Source organism: Aquila chrysaetos, chromosome 3 (assembly GCF_900496995.4).
Source record: "Aquila chrysaetos chrysaetos chromosome 3, bAquChr1.4, whole genome shotgun sequence".
In the NCBI taxonomy this organism is placed as follows: Eukaryota; Metazoa; Chordata; class Aves; order Accipitriformes; family Accipitridae; genus Aquila; species Aquila chrysaetos.
The window spans coordinates 25,640,730-25,668,239 of record NC_044006.1 but is presented as its reverse complement, the minus strand read 5'-3'; the positions used below and the strand labels follow the sequence as shown (position 1 = coordinate 25,668,239).

General features: G+C 41.4%; 1 protein-coding gene across 5 annotated transcripts in view; it reads left to right on the top strand.

Moving 5' to 3' along the window:
* The window catches only part of CNTNAP2 (contactin associated protein 2), a 1,219,341-nt gene that overhangs the window by 1,060,185 nt on the left and 131,646 nt on the right, over positions 1-27,510 (top strand). For all 5 annotated transcript variants that reach the window (XM_030007829.1, XM_030007830.1, XM_030007834.1 and 2 more), the window contains one exon: positions 24,561-24,731. In XM_030007829.1, the coding sequence (XP_029863689.1) occupies positions 24,561-24,731 (171 nt within the window). The remainder of the gene's footprint in view (positions 1-24,560; positions 24,732-27,510) is intronic.

Here is a 27,510-nt window from a genome sequence, read left to right as displayed (position 1 = left end):
TAAAGGCCTAAATTAACTTTTCTTAATTTCTTCAAGTGTAGTGCAGATGAGCTAATGGCCTCGCTGTCTCTCCTCTCGCACCACTTCCCTTTCATTGCTGTAACACGCAGAGAGCTCACTATCAGTCGGCCTGCCAACAGGAAGAACTGCTTCCCCCATCTCAGACAGCACGCCGTTAGGGCTGTGTTAGGCTCTGCTCGGCCTAATACGTCAGTAATCTGCACTAACCTTCCCCTGCCAAACACCCTGGTCACAGTTCTGTGTGAGCTACTGCTGACAGAGCTAGAAAGTGGGTTCAGACTGGTCAGAGAAGTAATGTGGTTGCAGTTGTATGGGCTAAGAAGGTAAGACGACACCTCTCCAGATGTGCAGCAATCCAGCAGTGGCATGAGAAACAGTAACAAAGCTGTAAAAAAAACCCAAACAAATAAGGAAACAAATTAGCAATGATGCATAGAAGACACGGTCAACTCACTTGCTCTGTGGATCAATGTTCAAACTTCTTGTGTGATGGAGATGAGAGAAATAGGCACAGACTCAGCAATGTAGTTTTATCTAAAGTTGCATCTGGAGCCTGGGTTGGTCAGATACAAAGAGAAAATTGCAGGCCTGTAGCAAAAACACTGTAGACAGCACAAATACCTTTGCTGTTGCAAAACATTGGTTTCCAACAGTTTGCTGTTCGTCACCTGTTTTTGCAGCCTCTGACAAGTTGGAGAAATCAGTAGTGTCCAGATGTTGCTGGGAAGAAAGGGACAGCCAGCCAACTTTAGGAACCTGTCTAAGCAACCAGTAGAGCCACAAGTTGGCTTTTCCTTAGCCACATAACAACTTCCTAATTTTCAGCTACCAGCTGAGATTTAATTTTAGACTCCAAGAAAAACTAGAGTGTTTCTAGTGTTTGTGTCATCTGACAGCTTTTGAAGCAGGAAATTATTATCTTTAAGGCTGAAGAAAAAGGATTGACCAAGGGGACACAGCAATCATTGCTCCTGAACGGAAGAAAAAGGATTGACCAAGCGGACACAGCAGTAATTGCTCCTGAACAGAAAGAAGAGACACAAGTTCCAGTTTTCACTTCAGCAGCTGTACATGAATCATAGAATCATAGACTGATTTAGGTTGGAAAAGACCCTTAAGATCATCGAGTCCAACTCTTAAGCTAACACTACCAAGTCCACCACTAAGTCCAAAGCACTACGTCTACTATGTCTTTTAAATACCTCCAGGGATGATTGTTGCATTAAAGGGTAAAGAAGTTTGGCAGAAAATAAAACCCCTTGCATTCCAGCTTATTCTCAGGTGTCAGAGGGACTGGGGGTGGCTAGATTTAATTTCTGAGTGATGTCCAATTCAACACCATAAGTCCGGTCACGTTCAATATGTTGAACTGTCACAATGACGGCTGCACTAATAGCGTACGAGTACAGTATGCTGTACTCTCAGCTTAACTGCGTTCAACACACTAGGATTACCAGACTTAGGGAGTTTGGTTGCATTAACGAACTATCACGAATAGATTAATGAGCAGCACAGTTTATTAATGCAACAGTACAGGTTCTTTTGGATTGCCGGTGATAAATACAGTGTCTGCAAAGCACGTGCAAGTACCAAGAATACAGTCTACTACAAGCACGCTAAATTATGGAAAAACTCTATAGAGATTTCTAAGTTTCCTGGGGAAGCACTTGGTATAACCAAGGGTTTGAATCTCACCCAATAGGCGTCCCTATGGGGGGGTGTCGTGGTTTAACCCCAGCCAGCAACTAAGCACCACGCAGCCGCTCACTCACTCCCCCCCCCCACCCAGTGGGATGGGGGAGAAAATTGGGAAAAAGAAGCAAAACCCATGGGTTGAGATAAGAACAGTTTAATAGAACAGAAAAGAAGAAACTAATAATGATAATGATAACACTAATAAAATGACAACAGCAATAATGAAAGGATTGGAATGTACAAATGATGCGCAGTGCAATTGCTCAACACCCGCCGACCGGCAACCAGCTAGTCCCCCAGCGGCGATTCCCCGCCCCCACTTCCCAGTTCCTATACTAGATGGGACGTCCCATGGTATGGAATACCCTGTTGGCCAGTTTGGGTCGGCTGCCCTGGCTGTGTCCTGTGCCAACTTCTTGTGCCCCTCCAGCTTTCTCGCTGGCTGGGCATGAGAAGCTGAAAAATCCTTGACATTAGTCTAAACACTACTTAGCAACAACTGAAAACATCAGTGTTATCAACATTCTTCACATACTGAACTCAAAACATAGCACCGTACCAGCTACTAGGAAGACAGTTAACTCTATCCCAGCTGAAACTAGGACAGGGGGAAGAGAGGTTCAGCCCATTGACAGATCCCAGAAGTCAGCAATGTCCTCCCAACTTGTCTATGATGGTATCTTCCCTAGCATTCCTCCTCTCTTAAGCCCTTTTATACTATTTTCCTAATTTTAAGTGGAGCTTGAGTGACTCTAGTCATACATACCTTTATTATAATTGGTATAAAATCTCCTCACTTTACTTTTAAAGATATATGCTAGAGAAAATTCAGAGCGCATGCTCAGTGAGGGGTGGTCACACCTTGGAGGCCGGTAGCCTTTGGGATGGAGGTGTGTTTTGGTATTATAATGAGATTATAATGAGCAAAGTTTACCCAGAGGACATGATTTAGCATGTCACTACTCCAGAACTGGGCACTTGTGATATAAATCAGAAGTAAGACAATAGCGTTGACAGAACCTCATTGTTTCACCTCCTTGCTTCAGTGGATTCAATGCAGGGACTTCCATTCTTGTTCCAGTAGTTCCAGTTGCCCATCCCTGTGGTGATATCACAGAGCCTAGCCACAGTGTCCTCACTCTGCTCCACGCTCTGTGTTGTTTCTCAGAGTCAGCATACTAAGCTCCCCTGGTGTTGCTAACATCTAAGGTTGCAGGTTATGTTGCTTAGGGAATTATTATGAAACAGATTTCTTTATATATCCAACCGCATTCCACCCTGGAGGTTTACCTTCCCTTAAGAGGGGGACATATCAATAAGTTACCTCCAGCAATTTTTCCACAATGGTGACTCAACCACTTCCCTGGGCAGCCTGTTCCAATGCTTAACAACCCTTTTGGTGAAGAAATTTTTCTTAATATCTGATCTAAACCTCTTGTTACTTGGGAAAAGAGACTGATACCCACCTCGCTACAACCTCCTTTCAGGTAGTTGTAGAGAGCGATAAGGTCTCCCCCCAGCCTCCTCTTCTCCAGACTAAACAGCCCCAGTTCCCTCAGCCGCTCCTCATAAGACTTGTGCTCTAGACCCTTCACCAGCTTTCTTGCCTTCTCTGAACACGCTCCAGCAACTCAATGTCTTTCTTGTAGTGAGGGCCCCAAAACTGAACACAGTACTCAAGGTGCGGCCTCACCAGGGCTGAGTACAGTGGGACAATCACTTCCCTAGTCCTGGTGGCCACACTATTTCTGATACAAACACTGCTTCTGATACAAATTTCTGATGAAATGCTGTTGGCACATTCGCTAGGATGTCCATACTGAGGGAACTGATGCAGTGGTAGAGAAATAGGGAAGACATGGAGTTGGTGCATGTGATGAAGAAGCTTGGACGAGAGAAAGCTTCATAACGATATAAACTTTGGAACAAGAAGGGAGGAAACAAAAAGCAGCAAGATGGAGGGCCATCAGCTTTGCTCCAGAACAAGCTTTTGTTGATGTGAATTACTGTCCCCACAAAAGCTAAGGTTTTCTGCCTGGGTTTTTTTTTGGCCATTTGTTTTTACTGCTCTGAGCTAACTACTCCTGAGCTTTTCTTTTTTTCTGGCCATCTCCTTGGTAGCTGACAGGCACTACTTGAGGCTTTAATAGATAGTCGTCATTAAGGCAGGTACAAGTTTCTCTTCCTCAGCCTTTTTGCAGAAGGCACAACCTATCAAAATACTGACATATTTGATTAGTATTGTTTACCTTCAGACAGGCCTATGTTTAAGCCCCATGTGGAACAAAGGCCAAAGTCCTTCTGTTTATGAAGATAAAATTTAGGATTTGGAGTGGGTATCTCTGACAAGCATGTCCACATGCCAAGCTTATTAGAAGGACAAGAACTTTTCCTTTTTGCCTTTTTTCTGCATTTCCTTTCTGAAGGGCTGAAAGCAGCACTAAGTTATGATGTTTGCTGGCAGCGTGCCCAGCACAATTGTTAGAAGTCTGGATCCTTTTTGTGCAGAAACCTGTGATTAAGCCACATTCAAACAGAAGTAACGTCAGATCATGTCAATATCTAAAGCTTTCTATACTTGGTTATTACCCTCCATGGCTAGATGTGACTCCTCATGTTGCCTTTTCAGTCATTTTGATTTCTGTTTCCCTCAAAATGAAAACTCATGGGAACAAGAGGAAAGGTTTAATCTTTTACTTTGAGAGGTTGGTCTGCTAAAGCTGCTCAGCAGAAATTCTCACAGGAGTTAAGGCAAACAGAAAACTGGGCATTAGGCTTCGCGTCCAGGAGGAAAAGCCATGCTTGCCATGTTGTTATAAAGCTTAAGCAGGCGATCTGCACGGAGCTTTAAAAAGCCCTTCAAAGATTCGTGTGCGTACAGATTTTTTTTCCCAGGCTTTTAATTCCAACCATTGCTCTCTTCAATTGTGGTAGTGTCAGATAAAATTCCTTATAACATTAAATAGGTTGGATAAGCTGAGGAGATTTTATAGCAGTGGCATATTCAGGTTGTAGAAGGACTAAAAGCTATTAAGGTCAATATACTGCTTCCTGGTTTTCATCTATAATTAGTAGCAGAATATGTCCTATCCATTTTAAAGAATAATCTTATTTATGCAATGAAATACCAGTTCATCTCATTAAAGAAAGAAAGCCATCTTGTCTTAAAGTAAAATTTGGCACACAATTCTCCTATTATTGTTTATTTTTGAAAAGCATTCTATTTAGGCGATGACACAGAAGTGAGATGAGTTTGGTTACCAGATTGCACTAGTCTGCAGATAAATACCAGCTGATTAAAAAATATGTTTCATTCTTTTTCAAGCCAAAATTTATAGAAGTGTGGATGGAGGACAAGGGGGGGTGGGCCAACATAAAAAATATGCACTGATATTCATTTTCAAATCTAAAAAAAGTGGTAACAAAAGAGTAAAATGCAAATCCAAAGCTAGAAGCTTATAAAGATCAAGGCTAGACTTTGGCTTACCATCTTGCTTTTGACAGGAAAAAAAAAAAAAAAAAAAAAACCTTTGCAAATAACCATCTTTTAACTATAAATTTATCTGTTGACTTAGGAGATGTCTACTCTTTCAGTTATTTGAAAAATTGGTAGAATAGAATAGAATAGAATAGAGTAGAGTAACTACTGATTTGGTAACCTGCAGCTTTTCTTTCCCTAAAGGGAGAGGCTGCTAATACTGTTGCATAGTGAGTGAAAATGTATGTAATGCTAAAACTTGGTATGGTGCTTCTAAGTTCCTCTGCCCTCTGATGAGGCAAACAGTATCAACAGCCATTGAAACTGAAGAATTTGCCTTTGCATCATGGTGTCTCTTAAGGAAATAGTGCAGATATGCACTTGTAAAAGCAGACTGATTTTGCTCAGTAAAAATATAATCAGTACTATCACAATAAGTGAAAGCCAAAGAAATTGCATAATTGCTCATCATACGGAGAAAAAAAAAAAACAACCACCTGACAGGACAGGTTTAATCTGCAAAATAAGCTTTCAATCTCTGCTCATTGTATACTTTTCTTAATAAATATTTATGGACAGAATTGTTCTTAGGCTACTCATATGAAGACAATACACGTTTCTTTCCTTCCTATGAGGGTTTGAGCTTTTCACTGAGTCGTGACCTTTTTTTTTAGAAAAGCCAATCAGCCCTATTCTGAAGCAGGACCTGTTGCTCTCTCTGCAGAATTCATACATTTTTAGATGCAGCTGGAGTAATCCTCTTTGCTGCCACCCTATTCCCCAGCCCTCATTGCCTCAGCACTCGTGGCAGCTGGCTTACTGTGCTTAGCAAATGGGAGAGAAAGGACATTTGCAGGTTCAACCGTTCTGCTAGAAACTCTGTAATGAAATCAGAAATGACAAGGTGAGCTCAGCAGAGACTGAGCTCTGAGATGGTTTTTTGCTAACCCTTTGCTGGCTAGCCCTTTCATTCACTTTCCCAGAAAAATCAAATTTGAATCTATCATTAATTGGTACTCTTTATTCTTCCTGGTTTGTTTGTTTGGGGTGGTTTTTTTCAGGGAAGGAGAAGGAAGAAGGGAGGGAGAAGAAGAAGAGGGGTCGTGGGGGGAGAATGGCGATCTTTATGTGATACTACATTATTTGCCTTTGAGAGTGCTGTCACTGAAGACATATGAGAGTAAGTATTATATCTAAAAAAAAACGAGAAGACCCTGGATTGCTGACAAATACTGACATGCATACATAATAATATATATTAAAACTGTTCACTTACACTGAGACAATATAATACAACATGGGTGCCGGTTTTTCCTTCATTGCAAAAACAGACTTCCATTTGGTTCCTCCTCATCAAATTTTCTATTTTAACCTGTATTTGTTTGTATTTTGAGCTCCCAAAGAATAAGTAGTGAATTCAGAAACAAATAGCTATAAACACAGTACAACAGCAGACCAGGTGAAGTATCCCCAAATCAGAGCTAGTGATGGTTGAAGGCAAATGCTCTGTTCAGTGGGTTCTTAATCAAACAGTATAAGATGGCTGAGAAGGTGACCCAGCATCACATGCACAGACTTGATATCGCCAAGATTCACTGTCAGGAGTCTAGTTTACCAGCTGTTCTGTCTGTTAGCAATGACTACAAAGGCAACATTTGATGCTGGTTACAGGCTGCCTATTTATAGTCTGAGAAGGGAGGACCAAGATTAGTTTTCGTTAAAGTGACTAATATCAAGGCTGAATCTGAGCCAGACCAGTCCCACTTAGAGGGTCAAACTGCAGTCAAGGTAATTAGTACAGGCACACATGAAGTTTATAAGGTGCAATACAACACTATATATACTAAGGAACTCCAGCCAAGCTGGTAGAGCTAAATGACAAGAATGCAGTGCATCACAGAGAGCCTGTGTTAGTGCTGGGTACAGAAAGGTTGTGTTGGCCAGCTTCTGCTCTCAATCACCAGCCCTCCATCTCAGTGCCTGGACAAGTGTACGTGCTCTGGTGGCCTGGGTGCACCCACACAGCTCGAGTGCTTCCATCTCCAGGGTTAGCTCTGGGTTTGTTCCAAGCCATTTCATTGACTCATGTTAATGTTTCCTTAGAGAAATGCTGCATTTGTTTCTGTCCTTCAGGGGATTTCCTTTAAGAACAGAGGCTGTCAAGCAACAGCAAATTCCTATGGAATTAGGTGAGTTCCCTAAATCAGATCTTGATTCACAACGGCTTCTGTGCAGCCCAGTTTTTCTTCCAAGACTGCCTTTTAACTATATATTTGAAGGCTCAGTTGATCCAATACAAGGAGATTTTGGTCCATTTCTGCCCTTATGCAACTCAAGATTGCCATTCACAAAGACTATTTTTTCCCAATGAAGAAAATTGTAAAATCCAGTGTCAGAGTACAGCTCTTCCCTCTGGCAGAAGAAGACAGACTTCATAGATCAAAGCAAAGTACATCTCTGGTGTCAAGCAGCCCAGCCTGTTCACAGCTTGTGAGTAATTTCTTATTTAGACCAAATACAGACCAAAGCTCCTATTCTTTAGTATAGCCTGAACCCTTTCTCAACACCAAATGTCTGATCTAATGGCCATGATAGTAAGCATGACTGTGATGTTCCCTTTCAAAAAGTTTAGATCTACCATGGCAGATATTTATTTATTTCTCTGACAAATGGAGTCCTAAGGAGCCTTCTGCTTTGGGCTGCATGATATCACAACTAATAGAGAAGCCTTCAAGGCTCAAGTACAGCCTGAGTAAAATTCACCAGCAATCTTCAATGATCAAATTTATTTATTTATATTTACATTGGAAAGAAATGTCATAACAAGTAATATGACATGATGGGTATCTTGGTCATCACAAGAAAATTACACTCATGCAGGGTTACAAAACATTGTGAAGAAACATTTACTTCTTAACACATAGTGAAATATTTGTCATCTTTGCTTTTCAAGTGTTGATAGAACTTTTATTACGCATGTATAAATTTTTATCCATAAATGATGTTGCCACATTGGTATGTTGCTATTTGAGCAGGCAGAACAATGTTAAGAATTGTGTTCTCTATTTTCGATATGTTTTGACACTCATTTAATGACTTCACACAACAGCAATGTATTTGGATAATGTGAAAGGTAAGAAGTAAATTTATGGAAAGTGATTGTCAACACTTGTATCATAGTAGTTGTAGTGGTTTAAGCCCAGCCTGTAACAAAGCACCATGAAGCTGCTTGCTCACTCCTCCCCTCCCCAGCTCCGGTGGGATGAGGAGAAAATATAAAGAAAAGCTCATGGGTTGAGACAAGGACAGGGAGGGATCACTCACCACTTATGGTCACGGGCAAAAAACAGACTCAACTTGGGGAAGAAATAAAATCAATTTAAGTTACTACAAATCAAATCAAAACAGGGATACTGAGAAGTAAAACAAAACCTTAGAGCACCTTCCCCCCATGCCTCCCTCCTTTCCCGGCTCAACTCCACTCCTGATTTTCTCTACCTCCTCCCGCCGGCAGCGCAGGGGGACAGGGAATGGGGGTTGGGGTCAGTTCGTCACACGTTGTCTCTGCCGCTCCCTCCTCAGGGGCAGGACTCCTCACTCGTCCCCTGCTCCAGTGTGGGATCCCTCCCACGGGAGACAGTCCTTCACGAACTTCTCCTGCATGGGTCCTTCCCATGGGCTCCAGTCCTTCAGTCACAGACTGCTCCAGTGGAGGCTTTCCCATGGAGTCACGGCCATCTTGGGGGGCATCCACCTGCTCCAGCATGGGGTCCTCCACAGGCTGCAGGTGGGCATCGCTCCCCTGCTCCCCTCCACGGGCTGGAGGGGGACAGCCTGCTGTCTCACCACGGGCTGCAGGGGCATCCCCTCCTCCGGTGCACCTCCTCCCCCTCCTTCTTCACTGACCTCAGTATCTGCACAGGTGTTCCTCTCACATTCCAATCTCCTGCCCCACTGCAGGCTTCCCTTCTTAAATCTGTTCTCCCAGAGGTGCTACCACCATTGCTGATGGGCTTGGCCTTGCCCAGAGGCAGGTCCGACTTGGAGCTGGGGAAGCTTCTAGCAGCTTCTCACAGAAGCCACCCCTGCAGCCCCTCCCCCACTACCAAAAACCCCACCACACAAACCCAAAACAGTAGTGTGTTCAAATTCCAGCCAATTTCAGTACTCTGCTTCAAGAAAAAAAGCTGCCTCTTGCAGCCTAAGATTGTAACCGCAGTTCGCTGCATATGTTGACAGTCCTACAAGATCAAGATTCAAAAAGACCTTATAAAGGAAAAGAGAGAATAGGTATTTTCTCCACCTCAGACATCTTGGACTCTGGAGCCATAAGCCATAAACAACTTGGCCAGGGTCATGTATGATAAGAATGTCAGAGCCAAGAAATTGAATTTAGAATGACTGAATTATAGCACAGTGCATTTATCCCAAGTCATCCTTCCATTTCAGATAAAAATCTTAATTGCAAGGGATTTCTTTTGTGTTCTGGAAATCTAGTTTTAGATGTGCATGCTTTTCCCACTTTGTGCCATGCTTTGTAAAATGTCTTAAGGCAGTTTTTCTCTGCAATCTTTTGTTATATGCCAGCTGAAACATTCCTTTACAAGTCCAAGTTTCTGGATGACTGTTTAGTAGAGAGACATTTAGCATAGGAAGACCTAGAAAAGGAGGGAGGGCATGTAGGAGGGCAGGAGAGTGGAAGGAAGGAAGGAAGGAAGGAAGGAAGGAAAGAAAGAAAGAAACAGAAGGCTGAGAAAGAAAGATCTTTGTTTCTTTTTTGAGACATCTTTTTCACACTTAATTTTCTCTTTCAGTTGAAGTAAGTGTTCAGTAAATGTTCTCAGATTTGTATAAATTGAGTGTAATGCCATGAACAGTAGAGCTATGCCAGAATGGTGTGAAAGAGGTCAGAATCAAGTCTCCTGTAGATGTAGAGGAGTGTAGGAGTGGTTTGCTTTCACAAACCATTTCACCTGCAAAATACTTTCATTTCAATTTTTGAAGAAGATTGATTTCCTTGCCATTTTTATTCAAGCCAGAACCTTTTTTTTTCCCCGGTCATTGTTCATAGTTTCACAGAATAGTTGAGGTTGGAAGGAGTGTCTAGAGAAGTTAAACTTTTAACACAGGTTATTGGTACTAGATTTTTTTTGAATGCTAAAGCTAATAATTTTCTATTGGGTGGTGCTATGTATAGGTCTTTCTTATATATCTATAAACTCTGGTTGGTTTAATCCTTGTTAAATTCATAAGGGCATTTTTAACATATATATACATTTAAGATTCTCAGTCTCAGTGCTGCTGCCACTCAAGTCCATAAGAATTTTATGACTAGCTGCAACAGGAGTGCAATAGATCCTTCTTCTCTCTCCATACAATGACGTATTTAGTCTAAAAAAATTTAGTTAGGGTTCTGATTTAGATTTGCTATTACACTACATATATTTGCTTGCATCACCTATATGATATTTGAAAAGTGACTAGCCAGTAACTGCTCAAAGAGTGACAGCTGCAATTCTATAGTGAGCTCACCTGAGTAACTTTTGTCTCTGATAAGATAACAGTATTAACAATGGCACTAAGGGTAAGACTAAAAAAGGTGGATAAAAGGAGACTAGCCAGGCACAAGGCTCTAGGGGACCACTTAATACAGGAAACTTTTCTTTCTAAACTGAAATTTTTTACATACTCTTTCTTTGCATTCTTGGATTTAGAACACTGCTGAGGTAGTGTGAGATCTAGTAAGATCACAGTAAGATCTTCAGGTACAGTGATAGTCTTAATGAGGTATTTTAGAGGTAGGGAACAGGCAGCAAATGGAAGAAAGGCTCAAATGCAGCCATGAGAAGTTTCTCTACTATACACGATATAGAAATGAATCATAAAATTATTTTTCAAATACCCTCTTGCAAAGTCTGATATTAGTGAATGAAGGGAAAAGGTTAGGTCAGCACAGGCATATCAAGGAGTATGGCCAGGGCCAGAGCACATAATAGAGCAGATGTTCTAGCCAAAGCTTCAGTTTGTGGGGTGGAATGGTACCATAACGTAGACTCCACTGGTTCTTCTCAGTTCCTAGAGCAGTCTAGGACTGGGAGATCACAGAGGTGTTAAGCCCTTGGCTGTTTGGATTCAGCACAGGATGCCCATCTCTAGAATTCAAGTTCTCCACAAATGCTCTTAATTGATGAACTAGACAGTATAAATAGCAACCATCGGCAAAACCCACATGCCTAGAAAATATATTATGGGAATTTGGACCTGGAATAATGTTACAGTGACGTAAAACTGGAATGGCACCATGAGAATGAAGATTATAGTTTTACTGCTTAACTGTAGGTTTGATGTACATCTTAAGTATTACTTAATTTCTGTGGAATTGGGATTGGGACGTGAACAAAGGAGTCATTTGAAAGTACATTCTACAGATAACCAGTAGAACAGCCTAACTTTGTATAGGTGCACCTGCTGAATTAAATTAATACTTCAAGCAAATGGTTTTAGCCATAGGTTTCATCAAAGCTCAGAGGACTGTGATTCATCAAAGGACCTAGTCGTATCTTGTGGGTTAAATATTCTCAGTTTTAGTTCAGAAGGCTCTGAAATCCATCCAGTAATAGAAGATCAAGGAAAATAATGTGATGATCTCTGTGAATAACAGGTAATTCTGGAATCAATGACATGAAGAATAGTTAATGTGCTACATCAAGACTAAATTGCATCTTACATTTTAATTCTGATGAACATTTTCCATTGTGCAAGTGAAGCTGCTCAAGGAGAAAGAACACAAATCAGATGGTCAAAGAACCAGGACACTGAGGCCAGATCCATAGACAAACACTGGTCACTTTGAAGCCACACATAGGAACAGAAATGTCACCCTACGCAGAGAAACTTCCCTCCAGAAATGAGAAAATATAGAGGCGTAGAGATTACCCAGCACATTCTTGTTATAAAAAGTCATGCCAGGTATAGCAAATGGGAATGGCAGAAGTAGAAATGGTTATTGGATCATGTTGTCCACATGGTGTTGGGCCAGTGCAATGGCTCTATGCCTCTACTGAACTCTAGAGCTGCATCTCATTGTCCACATACTTAACCAAGGATCTGGAGAGCAGAAAGGAAGGGTCTGAGAACTATCTTTTCCTGCAGTTCATCTCCACAGCACAGGGAATAAATTTAGTACCACAGAGGAACTGAGCTTTTAAGAAAGGTCATTGTTTTCTTACATTATTGTCCTTGTTTCTTTGCCTTACATCTTGCACAGTCACGTGCTGAGCATACAGTGGTTATGCAGTATTACCAGATGGGAATGGTAAGCTATTACAATTGTTTTGCACAGCTATAAACTCCCACTAATATCTACAAGGCAATAGATAATCAGATCCTCATAGTTAGTAACATGGTTTGTGGGCAGCAGCAGGTTCCTGTATTTAATGTTTACCATTCTGGCATCATGGCAGGGTTCCTACACGCTGCATTGACTGTGGCACAGGGGTGATCCAGCTGATGTTTGCAGGTCAGTTATTGTTTAAAAAAATTCCCTTGAAAAGACACCAGTTTACATGCATCATTAAAGCTCCATCAGCATATTACACAGCTCCAGGTTGTAAACCATGCCAGATCAGGACCTTTCATTCTTTAGATGGATGAAAGTAATGATGCCAGCAGTGACAGGGTATGCATCGTGATTAGGCATTATGACCAGGAGGCAAGACTTTTGAAAAATGATCTTCCAAAGATGATTGCAGGTAACACAGCAGGTGCTGGAAACTTTTCTGCATCACTGAATCTGTTTCGTTGACTCCAACATTTCACTGATAAATGTGATTGCACTTTTTCCTCACTCAGCAAATAGAGTGACTGGCAGAGTAAAGCAAACTTTAGCATCTGTGTTTATATCCATTGATCTATGTCTTGTAAGTGTTATGTCACTTGAGAATCTTTATGAAAACAGATAATTTATAATGGCAAGGAGATAAACTGCTATCCATCTTACTGCAATCTTAATATAAGCTGGTTTATGTCCTTCATTACTGACCATAGTACTCAAGTTGATCCCAGATAATAGGGAGAGACTCTTTCATTTCTAAATAAGCAATTTAAGGCTAGCCTGCATTTGTAATTCCTGAAAGACAGTTACCTTCTCAGTATCTTGTTCTGCATAACGGAGTTTGGGGCTTTAGACCTTAGGCCTGTGTGAAAAGGTGACAAATTCTGTAATGAGATCAACCATTGTCACAGCAGTGGCAGGCAAGCAGGACTTTTGGCATTTGCAGTATAAGAAGAGGTGGCAAAGGACTATGAGTGGAGACCAAACAACCTTCCCACAACTGGAGGAGGCAAGGGCATCAATGGAAGATCAGCACCCAAATGCACAGAGAGAGTTAACCTTTTTCAGGATCTCACTTTCATAAAAGATGCAAGCAATGAACTTCCAGAAGAGAAGCCTCAAGGAATTACTTTGAGTTTGAGGTGTAGTATAGAAATCGAAGAGGTTAAAAACCATAAGCACAGTTTTTCAGTTCAATTGTACTTTCTCGTTTGCCTGCATCTGAACATATTGATCTCTTCCTGGCTTTGAAACTCTAGACCCCTGCAAGCCTCCCACAAATCTGAAGGTGGACTTTCAGCCCAATTCTGCCAGATTCCCTCCATCTCTCAGGGTTTTTAACACTCCTGTTATTTAGAAGAAACCAGTTTTAGTTAGATCAGCCAAAATACGCTGTGAGAAGCAGGTCTTGGAAATTCTTGAAGTTTGTAGGAGATAACTTCTTGTCACGGGTACTCAGTGGGCCAGCTAGGAAAGATGCCCTCCTAGACTTGCTATTTGTGAATAGAGAAGGACTTGTGGGGGATATGATGGTAGGTGGCCATCTTGGCCACAGTGATCATGAAATGATTGAGTTTAAAATTTTCAGTGTAATGAGAAAAAAAGACAGCAGAGTTGCTACTCTTGGATGTCACAAGAGCAAACCTCAGGCTATTCAGGGAGCTATTTAGCAGAGTACCCTGGGAATATGCTTTTGAGGGCTTAGGAGTCCACAAGTGCTGGTCAGTATTTAAGAACCAACTTTTAGAAGCACAGGAGCAGGCAATTCCACTGTGTCATAAGTCAGGCAAGCAGGGCAGAAGACCAGCTTGGCTGAACAGGGAACTCCTCATGAAGCTCAAGAGGAAAGAGAAATTGTACAATCTCTGGAAGCAAGGTCAGACTTTGCAGGAAGATTACAGAGCCGTGGTTCATTTATGCACGGAGAAGACATGAAAGGCCAAAGCTCAACTAGAGTTGAAACTGGCCAGTGTTGTTTCAGATAACAAGAAGGGATTTTTAAAGTACATTAATAGCAAAAGGAGGCCTAAAGAGAACATTGGACCGATACTTGTTGAAGATGGTCATCTGACTAATAGGGATGAAGAAAAAGTGGAGGTATTCAATGCTTTTTTTGCCTCAGTATTTAATAATACTGATAGACCTTGGGCTGCCCAGTCCCCTGAACTGGAGGACCACAACTGCGGGAACAGTGACTTTCCATTTGTAGACACTGAAATAGTAAGGGACCAGCTGTATCAGTTGAATGTTCATAAGTCCATGGGGCTGGATGGGATTCATCCCAGAGTACTGAAGGAGACAGCAGATGTTACAGCAGGACCCCTCTCGATCATCTACCAAAGGTCTTGGGAGTCTGGGGAGGTCCCTGCTGACTGGAAGTTAGCCAACATTATTCTAATTTACAAGAAGGGTGTGAGGAAGACCCAGGAAACTACAGACCTGTTAGTCTAACCTCAGTTCCTGGAAGAATTACAGAGATTATACTGGGTACTATTGAAAGGCATTTAAAGAATAATGCAATCATCAGACACAGTCAACATGGGTTCACAAAGGGAAAGTCCTGTCTAACTAATTTGTTATCCTTCTACTATATGTTCACCCGCCTGATGGGTGAAGGGAAGGCAGTAGATGTAGTTTTTCTGGATTTTAGTAAGGCTTTTGATACTGTGCCTTCCAGCATCCTTTTGGACAAGTTGTCCAGCTGTGGCATGAATGGGTTCATGGTGCGCTGGGTGAAGAACTGGCCGAACTGCAAGGCTCAAAGGACTGCAGTGAATGGGGCTACATCTGGCTGGCGACCTGTCACCAGCAGTGTTCCTCAGGGCTTGATTTGAGGGCCAGTTCTGTTCAATATATTTATCAATGATCTGGATGCAGGATTTGAATGCACTATTAGCAACTTTGCTAGTGATATCAAACTGGGAGGTGCTGTTGACTCTCTTGAGGGATAGGAGGCCTTGCAGAGGGATCTAGATAGATTGGATCACTGGGCAATCATCAATGGCATGAAATTGAACAAGAACAAATGCCAGATTCTGCACCTGGGACAGAGTAACGCTGGACACTAATATAAACTGGGAGAGGTGTGGCTGGAGAGCAGCCCTGCAGAAAGGGATCTGGGGTTGCTGGTTGACAGTAGGTTCAACAAGAGTCAGCCAAGAGGGCAAACCGCATCCTGGGGTGCATCAAACACAGCAGAACCAGCCGGTCAAAAGAGGTGATGATCCTGCTGTATTCAGCATTGGTGCGGCCTCACCTTGAGTATTGTGTGCAGTTCTGGGCCCCACCATTTAAAGAGGTTGTTAAGGTACTTGAGTACATTCAGAGGAGGGCAACAAAGCTGGTGAAGGGGCTGGAAGGCATGTCCTCTGAGGAGTGGCTGAGTACATGGGGTTTGCCTAGTTTGGAGAGGAGGCTGAGGGGCAACCTCACTGCTCTCGACAGCTTCCTGAGGAGGGGACGTGGAGAGGGAGGTGCTGATCTCTTCTCCCTGGTACCCGGTGCCAGGATGCGTGGGAATGGCTCAAAGCTGCATCCGTCAGGGAAGTTTCAGACTTGACATGAGGAAGCATTTCTTTACTGAGAGGGTGGTCAAACCCTGGAACAGGCTTCCTGGAGAGGTGGTCGATGCCCCATGCCTGTCAGTCTTTAAAAGGCATTTGGGAAATGCCCTTAACAATGGCAGCTCTGTATTGGTCAGGCAGTTGGACTAGGTCATTGTAGGTCCCTTACAACTGAATTAGTCTATTCTATTTTAGTCTATTCCAAATGCATTCTTTTACAAAGCTACAGCCTACTAGAATTGAGTTAATTGTAAAAAAAAATTTTTTCTTTCTAAAAACTAGCATTTATCCTTTAAAATCTGTATTGTCTTTAGTGTGACAGTCACCACAGCAAAGCTAACTTTTCTGGTTTGCTAACTCTGAACTCATCTTTAGATGTGTTGATATTCTCAGCAGGTTTTGTTCCAGACTTCCAGCCATTTGTTACTTTGTTGAAAGATACAGAGCTAGTTTTATCTGGAAAATTGAAATCTGACCTATATTTTTATTTAGCCTGAAAGGGTGTAATTCAGTTTACTGTTATGCAGTGTTAATACACTCTTCATCTGTTGACTTGGGGATTATTTTTCCTGTGTGTTGTCAAAGGACTTTTCTGCTATTAAGCCAACATCTTGTGTAGCAATTCCATTTAGTTTATTTTTCTTGATTCATGTTTGGATTAAGTAAATCAGGACACTATCATCTTAATTTAAAATTAAGTAGTAATTTACATGCTTCTTTTCAAATGGTATTCTGCCTTGATGTTGATAAATTGTAAACCCGTAGTCCAAGAAATACAATATCGCCATCTCTAGTTACAGTCTGTGGATATTGTGCTGAGGATGCAAGGCCACAGGCTTGCCAGGCTTGCACTCTTTTGGGCCCTGCCTCAAGCTTTGTTTTACTTGGTTTAGCTGAAACACCTTTTTTTTCTGATGACAGGGGGACTATGCCTAGTTTGTTTTACTTTTGCTTATCTTCTTATGGTATAACCACATTTATATATATATGCTAGCAAAAAGTAGTTACTTTGTGCAGAATGAGATACTGATGACTAACATAATGGTGCAATGCAGAGAAATACACACCTGGTATGATAACAGCAGCCTTGAAAAGTGGGAACATGGGATTCAGGGCAGAGGAGTACAGGCATGGGACGATATGAGACTGGGCACTGACTGATGCAGGGCACCCTAGGGCTATAAAAAACTCACCAATGGTCAAATAAATTCAGGACTGGAGCTGGGTGAAACTGATTTCAGGGGTACCAAAGAAATCAAAGAATATATACAAAACTTGCCATATATAGTAAATTATATATACATTAAGTGTAGTATATGTAGTATAGTAAAACATATATTAAATGTGGCACAGAGTTGCAGACCAGTGAAGAACAAAGGTGTAAATGCATGTGAGCACAACCAAAAATGACACCAAGCAGATCCTTCAGTAAGGAAGAAGATACCAGCATTGTAGTCCTCCTAGCAAAGGACTTGGGATGCTGGCAACTTGCCATCCTTGCTCTCCTCTCCCCCCAACACACACACCTCCTGCTCAGACTGAAGCTGTGCTCTCAGCCCCACTCAGATTAGTGCCATTGACAGAAGAGGACCTGCCTTGCTTCGAGGTTGCAGTTACACCTTTCAAAATAAGGTACAACTCAGTGTGAGAAACACTGCCAATTTTCTTTGACTTTTCTTTTGTTTCCTGAATAAATTGTGACATTCTTTTTTGACTAGAATATCTTTCCTTCTTCTCCCTGCCTTATTTCATTAACAATGAAGTTGGATAAAGTCCAACAGCAAATTTGGATGTTGTTAGGGCCAATTCCACTCATGATGCAGATCTGAAGACTTGAATCAAAGCTGTGATTGTTGCTGTACTGATACCCAAACTGCTCTGAGTGTGCGTGAGTAGATTCCTCTCTCCCAGAATGGAAAAAGAAGAAAGGAAAAAAAGCTTGATTTGTTGAGCATAATTGTATGTATAATCTCAATCCATTACTTTGTGGCACAGAACAGTTTTCCATTCACGCATCCATCTTCTCTGAAATAGGAGACTATTCTTACATTTTATTCACATAATGGTTTTGATAGAAAATCTGTTTTGCTGCAGATGAGGGCCCTGGAGGTTTTTGGTCTATTGTAATACATAAGAGCTGCCTGACATTGCAGCATTCGTTCTCTAGTGCTATTGCCTAGCAGGGCTAAAAGCACTGACGTCTTTTACAGTTCTGCTATTGCCATTATCCATTTCAATGGGGTTTAAATGTAAAAGTGAAATTGATGGTGTTAAAGCTTGAATTTCAATCATGCTAAGAAAGAAGATATTGATGGGAGCTAGCAAGGGAGTTCTGGACAAAAATATTGCAAAGGAGAAGCTGAAAGGCTGATTGCTATAAGCCCAGTGAGTCTGTTATCAAGTTACAGAGCTACCACAAATTAAAAGATGTCAGTCCATGTTGCATAACTCAGGATGAGGTGAATTTGTCCTTGTCAGTATTATGGCAACCATCTCCTTCCTCCTCCCTGAGGTGGGACTTCATGAGAAAGATCTTCAAGTCTTTATTCAGCTTTTTATCTGAGATTTAAAGTGTCCCTTCTCATTAATCTTTGTAGTCTGGGTGATTTCTTGTGGCTACAGACTACCGTGCTTCTTGTAAAAATCATACCTTTGTAATTATAGCGCAGTGTTCTGTCTGAGACTGAGTCTTTATGGAGCAGTAGAAGAGACACTTCATACCATTCAAATTATAAAGAACACAGTAACTCTGGGTTAGGAAAACTAATGAGAAAGAGGTAAGGCTGTTTTGCAGGAGCTTAATGAGTTGGATTTTAATTTCCACAGCAGATAACCAGAACTGTGAGCACCGTTGACACAAATTGAAAACAGAATCATGAAGTGTTATGTGGTCCATTGAAGCACCTCTGGCACAACTATTGCTCTGACCCTTGCTTGGATCCAGGCAAACATCCATGACAGAGTTTCCTCTGGGCTGTGGTCAGCTCTTCACTTGCCTGCCTCTGCATGTCCCGTGTCCTAAGGCTTAATGTCATCACCAAGAAACATGCAACTTTGTGAGAAACACAGCCATATTTTGGGGATCTCCACATTTATCTTGGGTTGCAAACAACTGAAAAGGGTTGTCTGGTGTCTTGATTTATTTGTATTTGTGCTTCCATGACAGCAACCTGCTCTGTAGCTGTTTAAGTGGTATAAATCAAATTTAAACACTAAGCAAGCTTAAAACAACAGAGCTGTACAACAGAGCTGTGGTCTTGATTACAGAATTATAGATGAGGTTACAAAGAAGAAAATAAAATTAAAATGTTGTATTTCAGACTATACTCTGCAATAGAAGTCGTCTGTGGGTTTTATGGTATTTTAGCTGTCTGGAGGGAGGAAGGGCAAAGAAAAGGATGGTGTGTCTCCGAGCACCTCTTTCTTTCCATCTTCAAGATACAAGCCCTTCTGCCTTCCCCATCTTAATGTTTCCAAGCCTACTGTGTCCCTGAAAACTACTATCCCTCCTAGCTTGAGTGACTTTCTTACAAAGCAGAACATTTCTTGCAAGACTTTCTCAATCATGTCCCATAAGCATACCATTTTGTAAGGTCCAGTTCCTCCTAGGCAATAATCATGACACAATAATTATTAACAGGATGGATTACAAACTTTGCATTTAGAGTATTCTTTCTAAATAAACTCCCTTTCCCACCTCCTGTTAGTTTGGTATCCCTGCTGCCATAACATCTACCCTGTGGCTTAAGTCCCAGTCCCAGTTTCCTCCATCTACTTCTTGCTCAGCCTAAAGTGGGAGAAAAATGCCTGTAGGATCAGTATGTTCAAACCATTTGAGGAAAGGAGTGTGACAATGTGCCAAAGAAATTTTGAGGCATAGTGACTGACAAAAGTTCCCAGAAAGCAACAATAATAATGTGAGTAAAGTGGATTTTTATTCAAGATTTCCTTAGGCAGCCCCTTTCTTATCAAAAGATACCATTTTATGATAAAAATCATTATGTATGTTTAGCAAAACATTTCCATTGTACTCTTAATAAAATGGCTTTTTCCCCTGAAAGTGTTTTGAGATGAATGTATACCGATGTGTGAAAACATGATTTTATCTTTATAGGAATTTGTTATGAATAGTCTTTGAAAATGTGTCTTTCAAGCTGCAGGTTTTTCCATTCAATCTGCACTGTTTGTATTTATCCTCTTGCCAGTAGCATCTGCAGCCAATGCTTTCTGCAGAGTCAAATCACAGCATTTTGAATGAAATATAAAATCCTTAGTGATGGATCTCTTCAGTAGACTACATGTAGCACTAAATAAGCATTGATTAATTTTGTTTCAACAAATGGTGACATGCATTTCAATATGAACCCATCCACCTATCTGGCCCTGCAGTTGTACTCGTAGTGGTAGTCCTACTTGTAAGTGCACTGTGGTGATGGCTTGAAATCTTAGCCATATGGCTGGACCCTGTTGGGTAAACCCCAACCAATACCAGTCCTAATAACTCTGAAATCTATTTTACTTTAAAAAGTAAAATATTTTACTTTTTATATTACTCTTTATATTTTACTTTAAAAACTAAGAAAGTTAAATCTTCTTCTCTGTCTATACAAAGGAATGTTCACATACAACTGAAAATTAATTCCCTGTAAAGGCACTTTGGTGATGTGCTGTCGCAGTTAAGGATTTAACCTGGAGTGTCCCAGCATTGCAGACTGAGTCTATGTTAAATTAAATTTAATGCTTTCAAGTTTGCAAGATAATTGAAAAGATATAAATAAAATATTACAAAATAAAGAGCTGTTTCATATAGCAGCTCCTACTCTTACTTACTTAATTGCAATAGTAATAATAATATACTATATTGCAGTGGAGGCTACAGGCTAGGGTCTCATTGCGACAGGACTTGACAAAACAAAAATATCATCCTTTCAACAAAGCCATTGTCAATGTATCAGTGGAAGTGATTAGTTAAGATAGGTGTCTAACTTGTAGTTCTTGAGCTGTGTTAGGCTTACAGAAGACGTAAGCGTGGTGTGAAGACGGGACTTGCAGGCAGTGACTGATGGCTGAATGATGCTGGCAGTAAGGCTGGTCTGTAACCAGCATCCCCAGCCAGAGGAGGAAGTCTGACAGCAGAACCCATGGCAGCCGTGCTATTTGGCTGGACAGTAACACAGCTGCATAGTCACCCTGGTCTCGTTTGGGATAGTGAGGTGGCTGGGGAGCCTTTCTCACTGAAGAGCTGTTTGTCTCCATTAGTACTTGAATTTCATAGTAGGTTCCCTGTAGCTCCCACAGCTCTTTTGCTTGTTGTGTGTTCTTTGTGGTTTAGGCTTATAACTTGGCTAAATATTCAGGGAATGTAAAGCTAGGGGACTAAAATACTAATTTAATTTATAACGACATGCAAGCATTTCTACAAGGTTATTCAGGGCGGCTAAATTAGCTCCTTAACAAGGATTATATTCCTGACTTTTTGTCTAAGTCCTTCTTACTTCACATGAGTTTATTCAGCAGGTGCAATAAAACCAGTTTTGAGATTCTGCCAGCGTCTAGCATTATCTCTAGCTCCCAGGAGAAGGAAATGTAGATGTCCAGGTACATCTGCAAGTGGGAAAGTGTGTACAGAAGTCCATCTGGATCCTGTACTAACAGATTATTGACAGACCACTCATGCACCTAGACCATAAGCAACTCTAATATTGAGGGAGCACTCTGAAAAGGGAGAAATGGAAAGAGACCTGACACCATGAATGAAAATAAAATTCTAGACCTTTTTTTATCTGTGTTGCTTTATCACTAGGTATGTTTTCAGAGGAAAACCTTGCAATTAATTAGCAGACTTTTCTTGCCCAAGCTTGTTTATGCTATGAAGATTATTGACATTTCTATAGAAATCATTAATAATATTCAATGTGGAAATTACCAGTTTGCGTAAATGGGGTGCATAGTAATACATGTGTGGTGGGTTGACCCTGGCTGGACGCCAGGTGCCCACAAAAGCCATTCTATCGCTCCCCCTTCCTCAGCTGGACAGGGGAGAGAAAAAATAACAAAGGGCTTGTGGGTCAAGATAAGGACAGGGAGAGATCACTCACCAATTACTGTCACGGGCAAAACAGAATCAACTTGGGGAAAATTAACTCAATTTATTACCAATCAACCAGAGCAGGGTAATGAGAAATAAAACCAAATCTCAAAACACCTTCCCTCCACCCCTCCCTTCTTCCCGGGCACAACTTCACTCCCGGATTCTCTACCTACCCCCCCCCCCCCCCCCGCAGCAGCACAGAGACATGGGGAATGGGGTTTACGGTCAGTTCATCACACATTATTTCTGTCGCTTCAGCCTCCTCAGGGGCAGGACTCATCACACTCTTCCCCTGCTCCAGCATGGGGTCCCTGCCACAGGAGACAGTCCTCCATGAACTTCTCCAACGTAGGTCCTTCCCACAGGCTGCAGTTCTTCACGAACTGCTCCAGCATGGGTCCCTTCCACGGCGTGCAGTCCTTCAGGAGCACACTGCTCCAGCGTGGGTCCCCCACGGGGTCACAAGTCCTGCCAGAAAACCTGCTCCGTGGGCTCCTCTCTCCACAGATCCGCAGGTCCTGCCAGGAGCCTGCTCCAGCGTGGGCTTCCCACGGGGTCACAGCCTCCTTCGGGAACCCACCTGCTCCGGCGTGGGGTCCTCCACAGGCTGCAGGTGGATATCTGCTCCACCGTGGACCTCCATGGGCTGCAGGGGGACAGCCTGCCTCACCATGGTCTTCACCAGGGGCTGCAGGGGAATCTCTGCTCCGGCGCCCGGAGCATCTCCTCCCCCTCCTTCTTCACTGACCTGGGGGTCTGCAGGGTTGTTTCTCCTACATGTTCTCACTCCTCTCTCCGGCTGCAGTTTCTGTCTGTCCCACAACTTTTTTCCCTTCTTAAACATATTATCCCAGAGGCGCTACCACTATCGCTGATTGGCTCGGCCTTGGCCGGTGGCGGGTCCATCTTAGAACGGGCTGGTATTGGCTCTGTCGAACACAGGGGAAGCTTCCAGCAGCTTCTCACAGAAGCCACCCCCGTAACCCCCCCGCTACCAAAACCTTGCCACACAAACCCAATACAACATGTTGAAAACCAGCTGACCTAGCCTAACCGGTGAATTCAAAGCTATATATCTGTGTTATGAATGCCCATTTCATCCCCTTTTCACTGCTCACACATGCATGTACACACATGTACACAAAATCTCAGTTACAACTTTCCTTCTGGGATGCATTAAAGTAAATGGAAAGCTGCTTCTTTTTCCAGAGCATCTTATTCTGCATTCTTGAGAGAGGCAGAATTAAATGGAGGGGATGGGAGAGAAATATGGAAGGCAATACTATGCATGTATTTAAACCTAAAACCTTCTTCTATTAATTCAGATGTTCAATTTAAATTTGAATAGAGATTAATAAATTACACAATTTATAACACTTCAGACTTGGGTGTGGGCCAGTAGTGTTATAGATAAGCAGTGTTGAGCTTCTGGAGCTTCAGCATGCTCATTCATATTCATCCAGTGCAAACCAGAGAACTAATAGCATTATCACCTAGTTCAGTAATCAAATAATGGAAAACCGATCTCTGGGAGTTTTGACTGGAATGGAAAGTAGTTCCTTATTGTGTTTATTAGCTGGAATACTAAGGACTCAGCTGTGGTGAGTTAATGAGTGATATTTTAATAAATTTCTGAATCTGGATACATAAGCAGAAGCATTCTGATGAAACCAGAATTAGCTGTTTCAATCTCTCATTGGCTTGCTATATCACCTGTATCTTACAAATATTTTTGTCTTTGCAGTGTAATGCTACCTTGCACAGGATGTCAACTGACATGCTAGCTGAAGTACTGTCGTAGTTCTTGAGTATTATTAATTATGATATTTCTCCAGTGGAAATGTATTAGGGGCTATTATGGGCATATGTTAATTGTGTCTGTATTGCTTAGCTTCATTTATTGGATTTTTCATGTGATACATATTAATAGACTTCTAATAGACCTGGCTACATTTTCAGAAAAAATGGGTGTAGCTGTGTAGAGTAAATTTGAAGACAGGTAAGTTACACGCGAGGCAATGTATGAAAGCAAAACATGTGCCTGAGGTGAGGCAGTCACCAAATTAGTGTTTCGCCCATCTGTCTAATCTCCCATGAATTCAGTGTTACTATACTAAACATGTAGTAGCAACACATTTGTGTATGACTGAATGTGATAAATTAGGAACTTTAAAATGAATGTACTATTAACTTGCTCTACCTTCTGAAACCTGACGCGCCATATCCAGAAAAACAAGAAGGAGGTAGTAGAATCAAGGTGTTTGGGGGCTTTTTCAGCGTAGACAACACTGTAGCGTATATTGACATTAAAAGCTTCAACATTTCAGACAGCTTCAAGGGAGTACTGAAACATGTGTCTTTCCTGTCTATCCCATGCAGGGAATTACTGGAATGCAGCTTCTTTTGTTACTTCGTCATCCTACCTTCACTTCTCCACCTTCCAAGGGGAAACCAGTGCAGACATCTCTTTCTATTTCAAAACGTCGGCCTCAGATGGGGTGTTTCTTGAGAATCTGGGGAACACTGACTTCATCAAACTGGAGCTGAAATGTAAGTATGTTCTTCCCATCACTTTTCTTGGCACCTGAAGCGGGTTCATGTCAGATAGTAGGTTTTAAGAAATGTGTATCATTCAGTAAAATGTGTAAGCTCTCTAAATTCTGGAAAAACTTCCAAATCAAGCTGCTTGACATATTTTCAAGTTGCCTTACGTGGGAGAAGCTCTTGAAGTATATTTGGATTGTTTATTGAGGGGAGAAATACAAAGAAGGATAGAACTGGTAACATCAGTTATAAAAATGACACTGACCTGAAAAGATTTTTCAAAATTGCATGCCGGATTTATTTCTTTAAAGTGTGTGTCTTCAGCTCTGTGTGCTTTTCTATTTTATCTCACAGTTGTTTTGGAAATAGGGGAAAGAAAGAGAGACCATCCTAATCAGCACTGTAAGGAGCCAAAGAGCTGAAAACTTGCATGAGATATTTAAAAGACCTAAAAAATCTCATAAAAATAAATCTTTATCAGTGTTATCTATTAATAAAATTGCTGATCTGAAAAAGAGGGCATAATGATATCAAGAGGCAAGGTAATTTTATTATTTAACCATTTTTAATGGCCCAGGGGCAAACTTTCCAAGGAAGGTTCCAAAATCCTCAGCTGTACTTGCATTCTGCTTAGTGAAATTGAAGCAGTTGAATTAGGGGGGGAAATGTTTTATGTCTCCTTTGTCCTCCCTCAACCCAGTTTACTCTGCCATAAACGGGAGCAGTGACAGGTCTGCTGTGCTACGTGCAGCTGTTATTACAGCCTCTTGTGGCACATTACAACAGCAGGGTTACATGAGTGCAGCAAGCTGCCTCCCTGCACTCCAGCACCGGGAAAAGCATTTGTGCTTCCTTTTGCTGCAGGAGCTACTCATGGACACCAAGGACCTAGCTCTAAATATTGATGCACAAAACTCAGCATCAAAAGTCACTAATGTTGAAAGAGAAGAAAGTGTTTGCATACCCCAAATAATGTATTCTTATGCAGATTCAATGTGATTTTCACACGCACATCTAATTTTAAAACAAAAAGCCATTTTTGACACTTGCCAAAGTCTAAAAACACAGATTAGAATGTGGAAATTTAGAAACCACCAGAAGGCCCCTTTAAAATGTAACTAAATTTTCCCTCTGGGTGAAGTAAAGTGCCAAGTTCCAAGTGGGTGACAGCTTCTTTTCCCTCTTTCTACAAGGAATTTAGTTGATGTTCCTTAATCCCAATTTTCTGTAATCTGCAACTGGTGCAAATCAAAATAGCTCCTATTGAGTCACAGGAAATAGTCTTATTTGTATTAACAACAAGGGGCACAGCCCTTTAATAATAAAGGGGCAGCTATTTCTAATTTCAGTTTGAATTTAAGTAGTACCTACAGTCAGCTAAGGTGGACATCTCCAGAGCTTCTTGCTCTTCTACTGTATGGAAGGTATTCTCAGCCACTGTATTTATCAGACCAGCCATGCTGTTCACTTAGCTAAAAGGTGACAATAACAGTGAATAAAGGTGACTTGGCAGTGACTATAACTCTTTTGAACTCAGCACAGTTTAAATAATAATCATGATGCAGTAGCTCACTGAATACATGCACCAGTTCAAGAAAGCATGTGGCAGTGTACCCCAACTATCATTAAACAGGAGTTTAATTTTAAGCCTATGCTTGAGATCCACTGACTTTGCTGGGATCTGGCATACACATAAATTCAACCTCTGCCTCATGTCCCTGAATCTAAGCCTTAGATTACAAATTCTTGATGGCAGAAATTGAACTACCATCTGTAAAAACAGTCTGTAAGGTCAAATATACTATTACTGTTTAAAGTAGTAAAATGCTCTTGATTAAAACTGTCCTGACTGTATTTGCTAAAAAGTACAAAGCAGTTCATTTAATATAATTGCATTCACTCTACCTTTTCTTTCCTGGAAACTATTGCTTGAAATTTTCAGAGCCCCAGAAAATAGGCCTTTCTGTGACTTCAATGTTCTACCAGTCAGAGCTCAAAAAGAGTTGAATACTGTGGGTTTAGTAACAAAGAGAAACTCATTCTCTCTTCTGAATTACACGTTTCTTTAATGAGCGTTTTGTTTTGTGAAGTTTTCATTTTTGTTCCATTCTAGTCTGCACTTGCATGGTTTTGGAATTCATTCAAATGAAAAGTAAAGTTTCAGAATTTCAGAAGTTCCTTACATGGCTTACAGTAGCCTCTGTTGCTTCTTAAAAGTCTGTTTCCCCTTGACAGAAGTCCTGTAAAATTAATATGTGAATTTGTTTCTTAACGAAACATAAAGTTAAGTCAGTAAGGTAATTACAGAATTACCCCTAAACCCAGAAGAAGGTTTCCTTTGGCAAGCTGCTTCCTAGGTAACCCATCAAATTCTCTAGTAGAATGGCTATTTTGTATTAAAGGTTTTTGCATAATGGCCATCATCACATATTTTCTGCAAGCTGCTGCACTTCGAACAGTGGGTGCATCGCTTTTGACTGTTCATTGCCTTCTCATACAGGTACAGTCCCCACTGAAGAAGAATGACTTCCTACAAAACCTGATCTTGATTTCTTTACTTTTTATGGTTCCAAAAGGAAAATGTTGAAATCAGTGTCCTGCCAGCAGACAGTGCAAATTCTATTTTAGTCTTCCCTTACATGTGAAATACCCATGTGTACTTGTAATATATGGTTAGTGATGCATAAGCTTAGCTCTGCAGACCAGGAACTGAAAGGTTCTACAATATCCAGTATTTTAATCAGCTTGCTGCACTTGGTGAATGCATTAGGGAAACAAATCATTC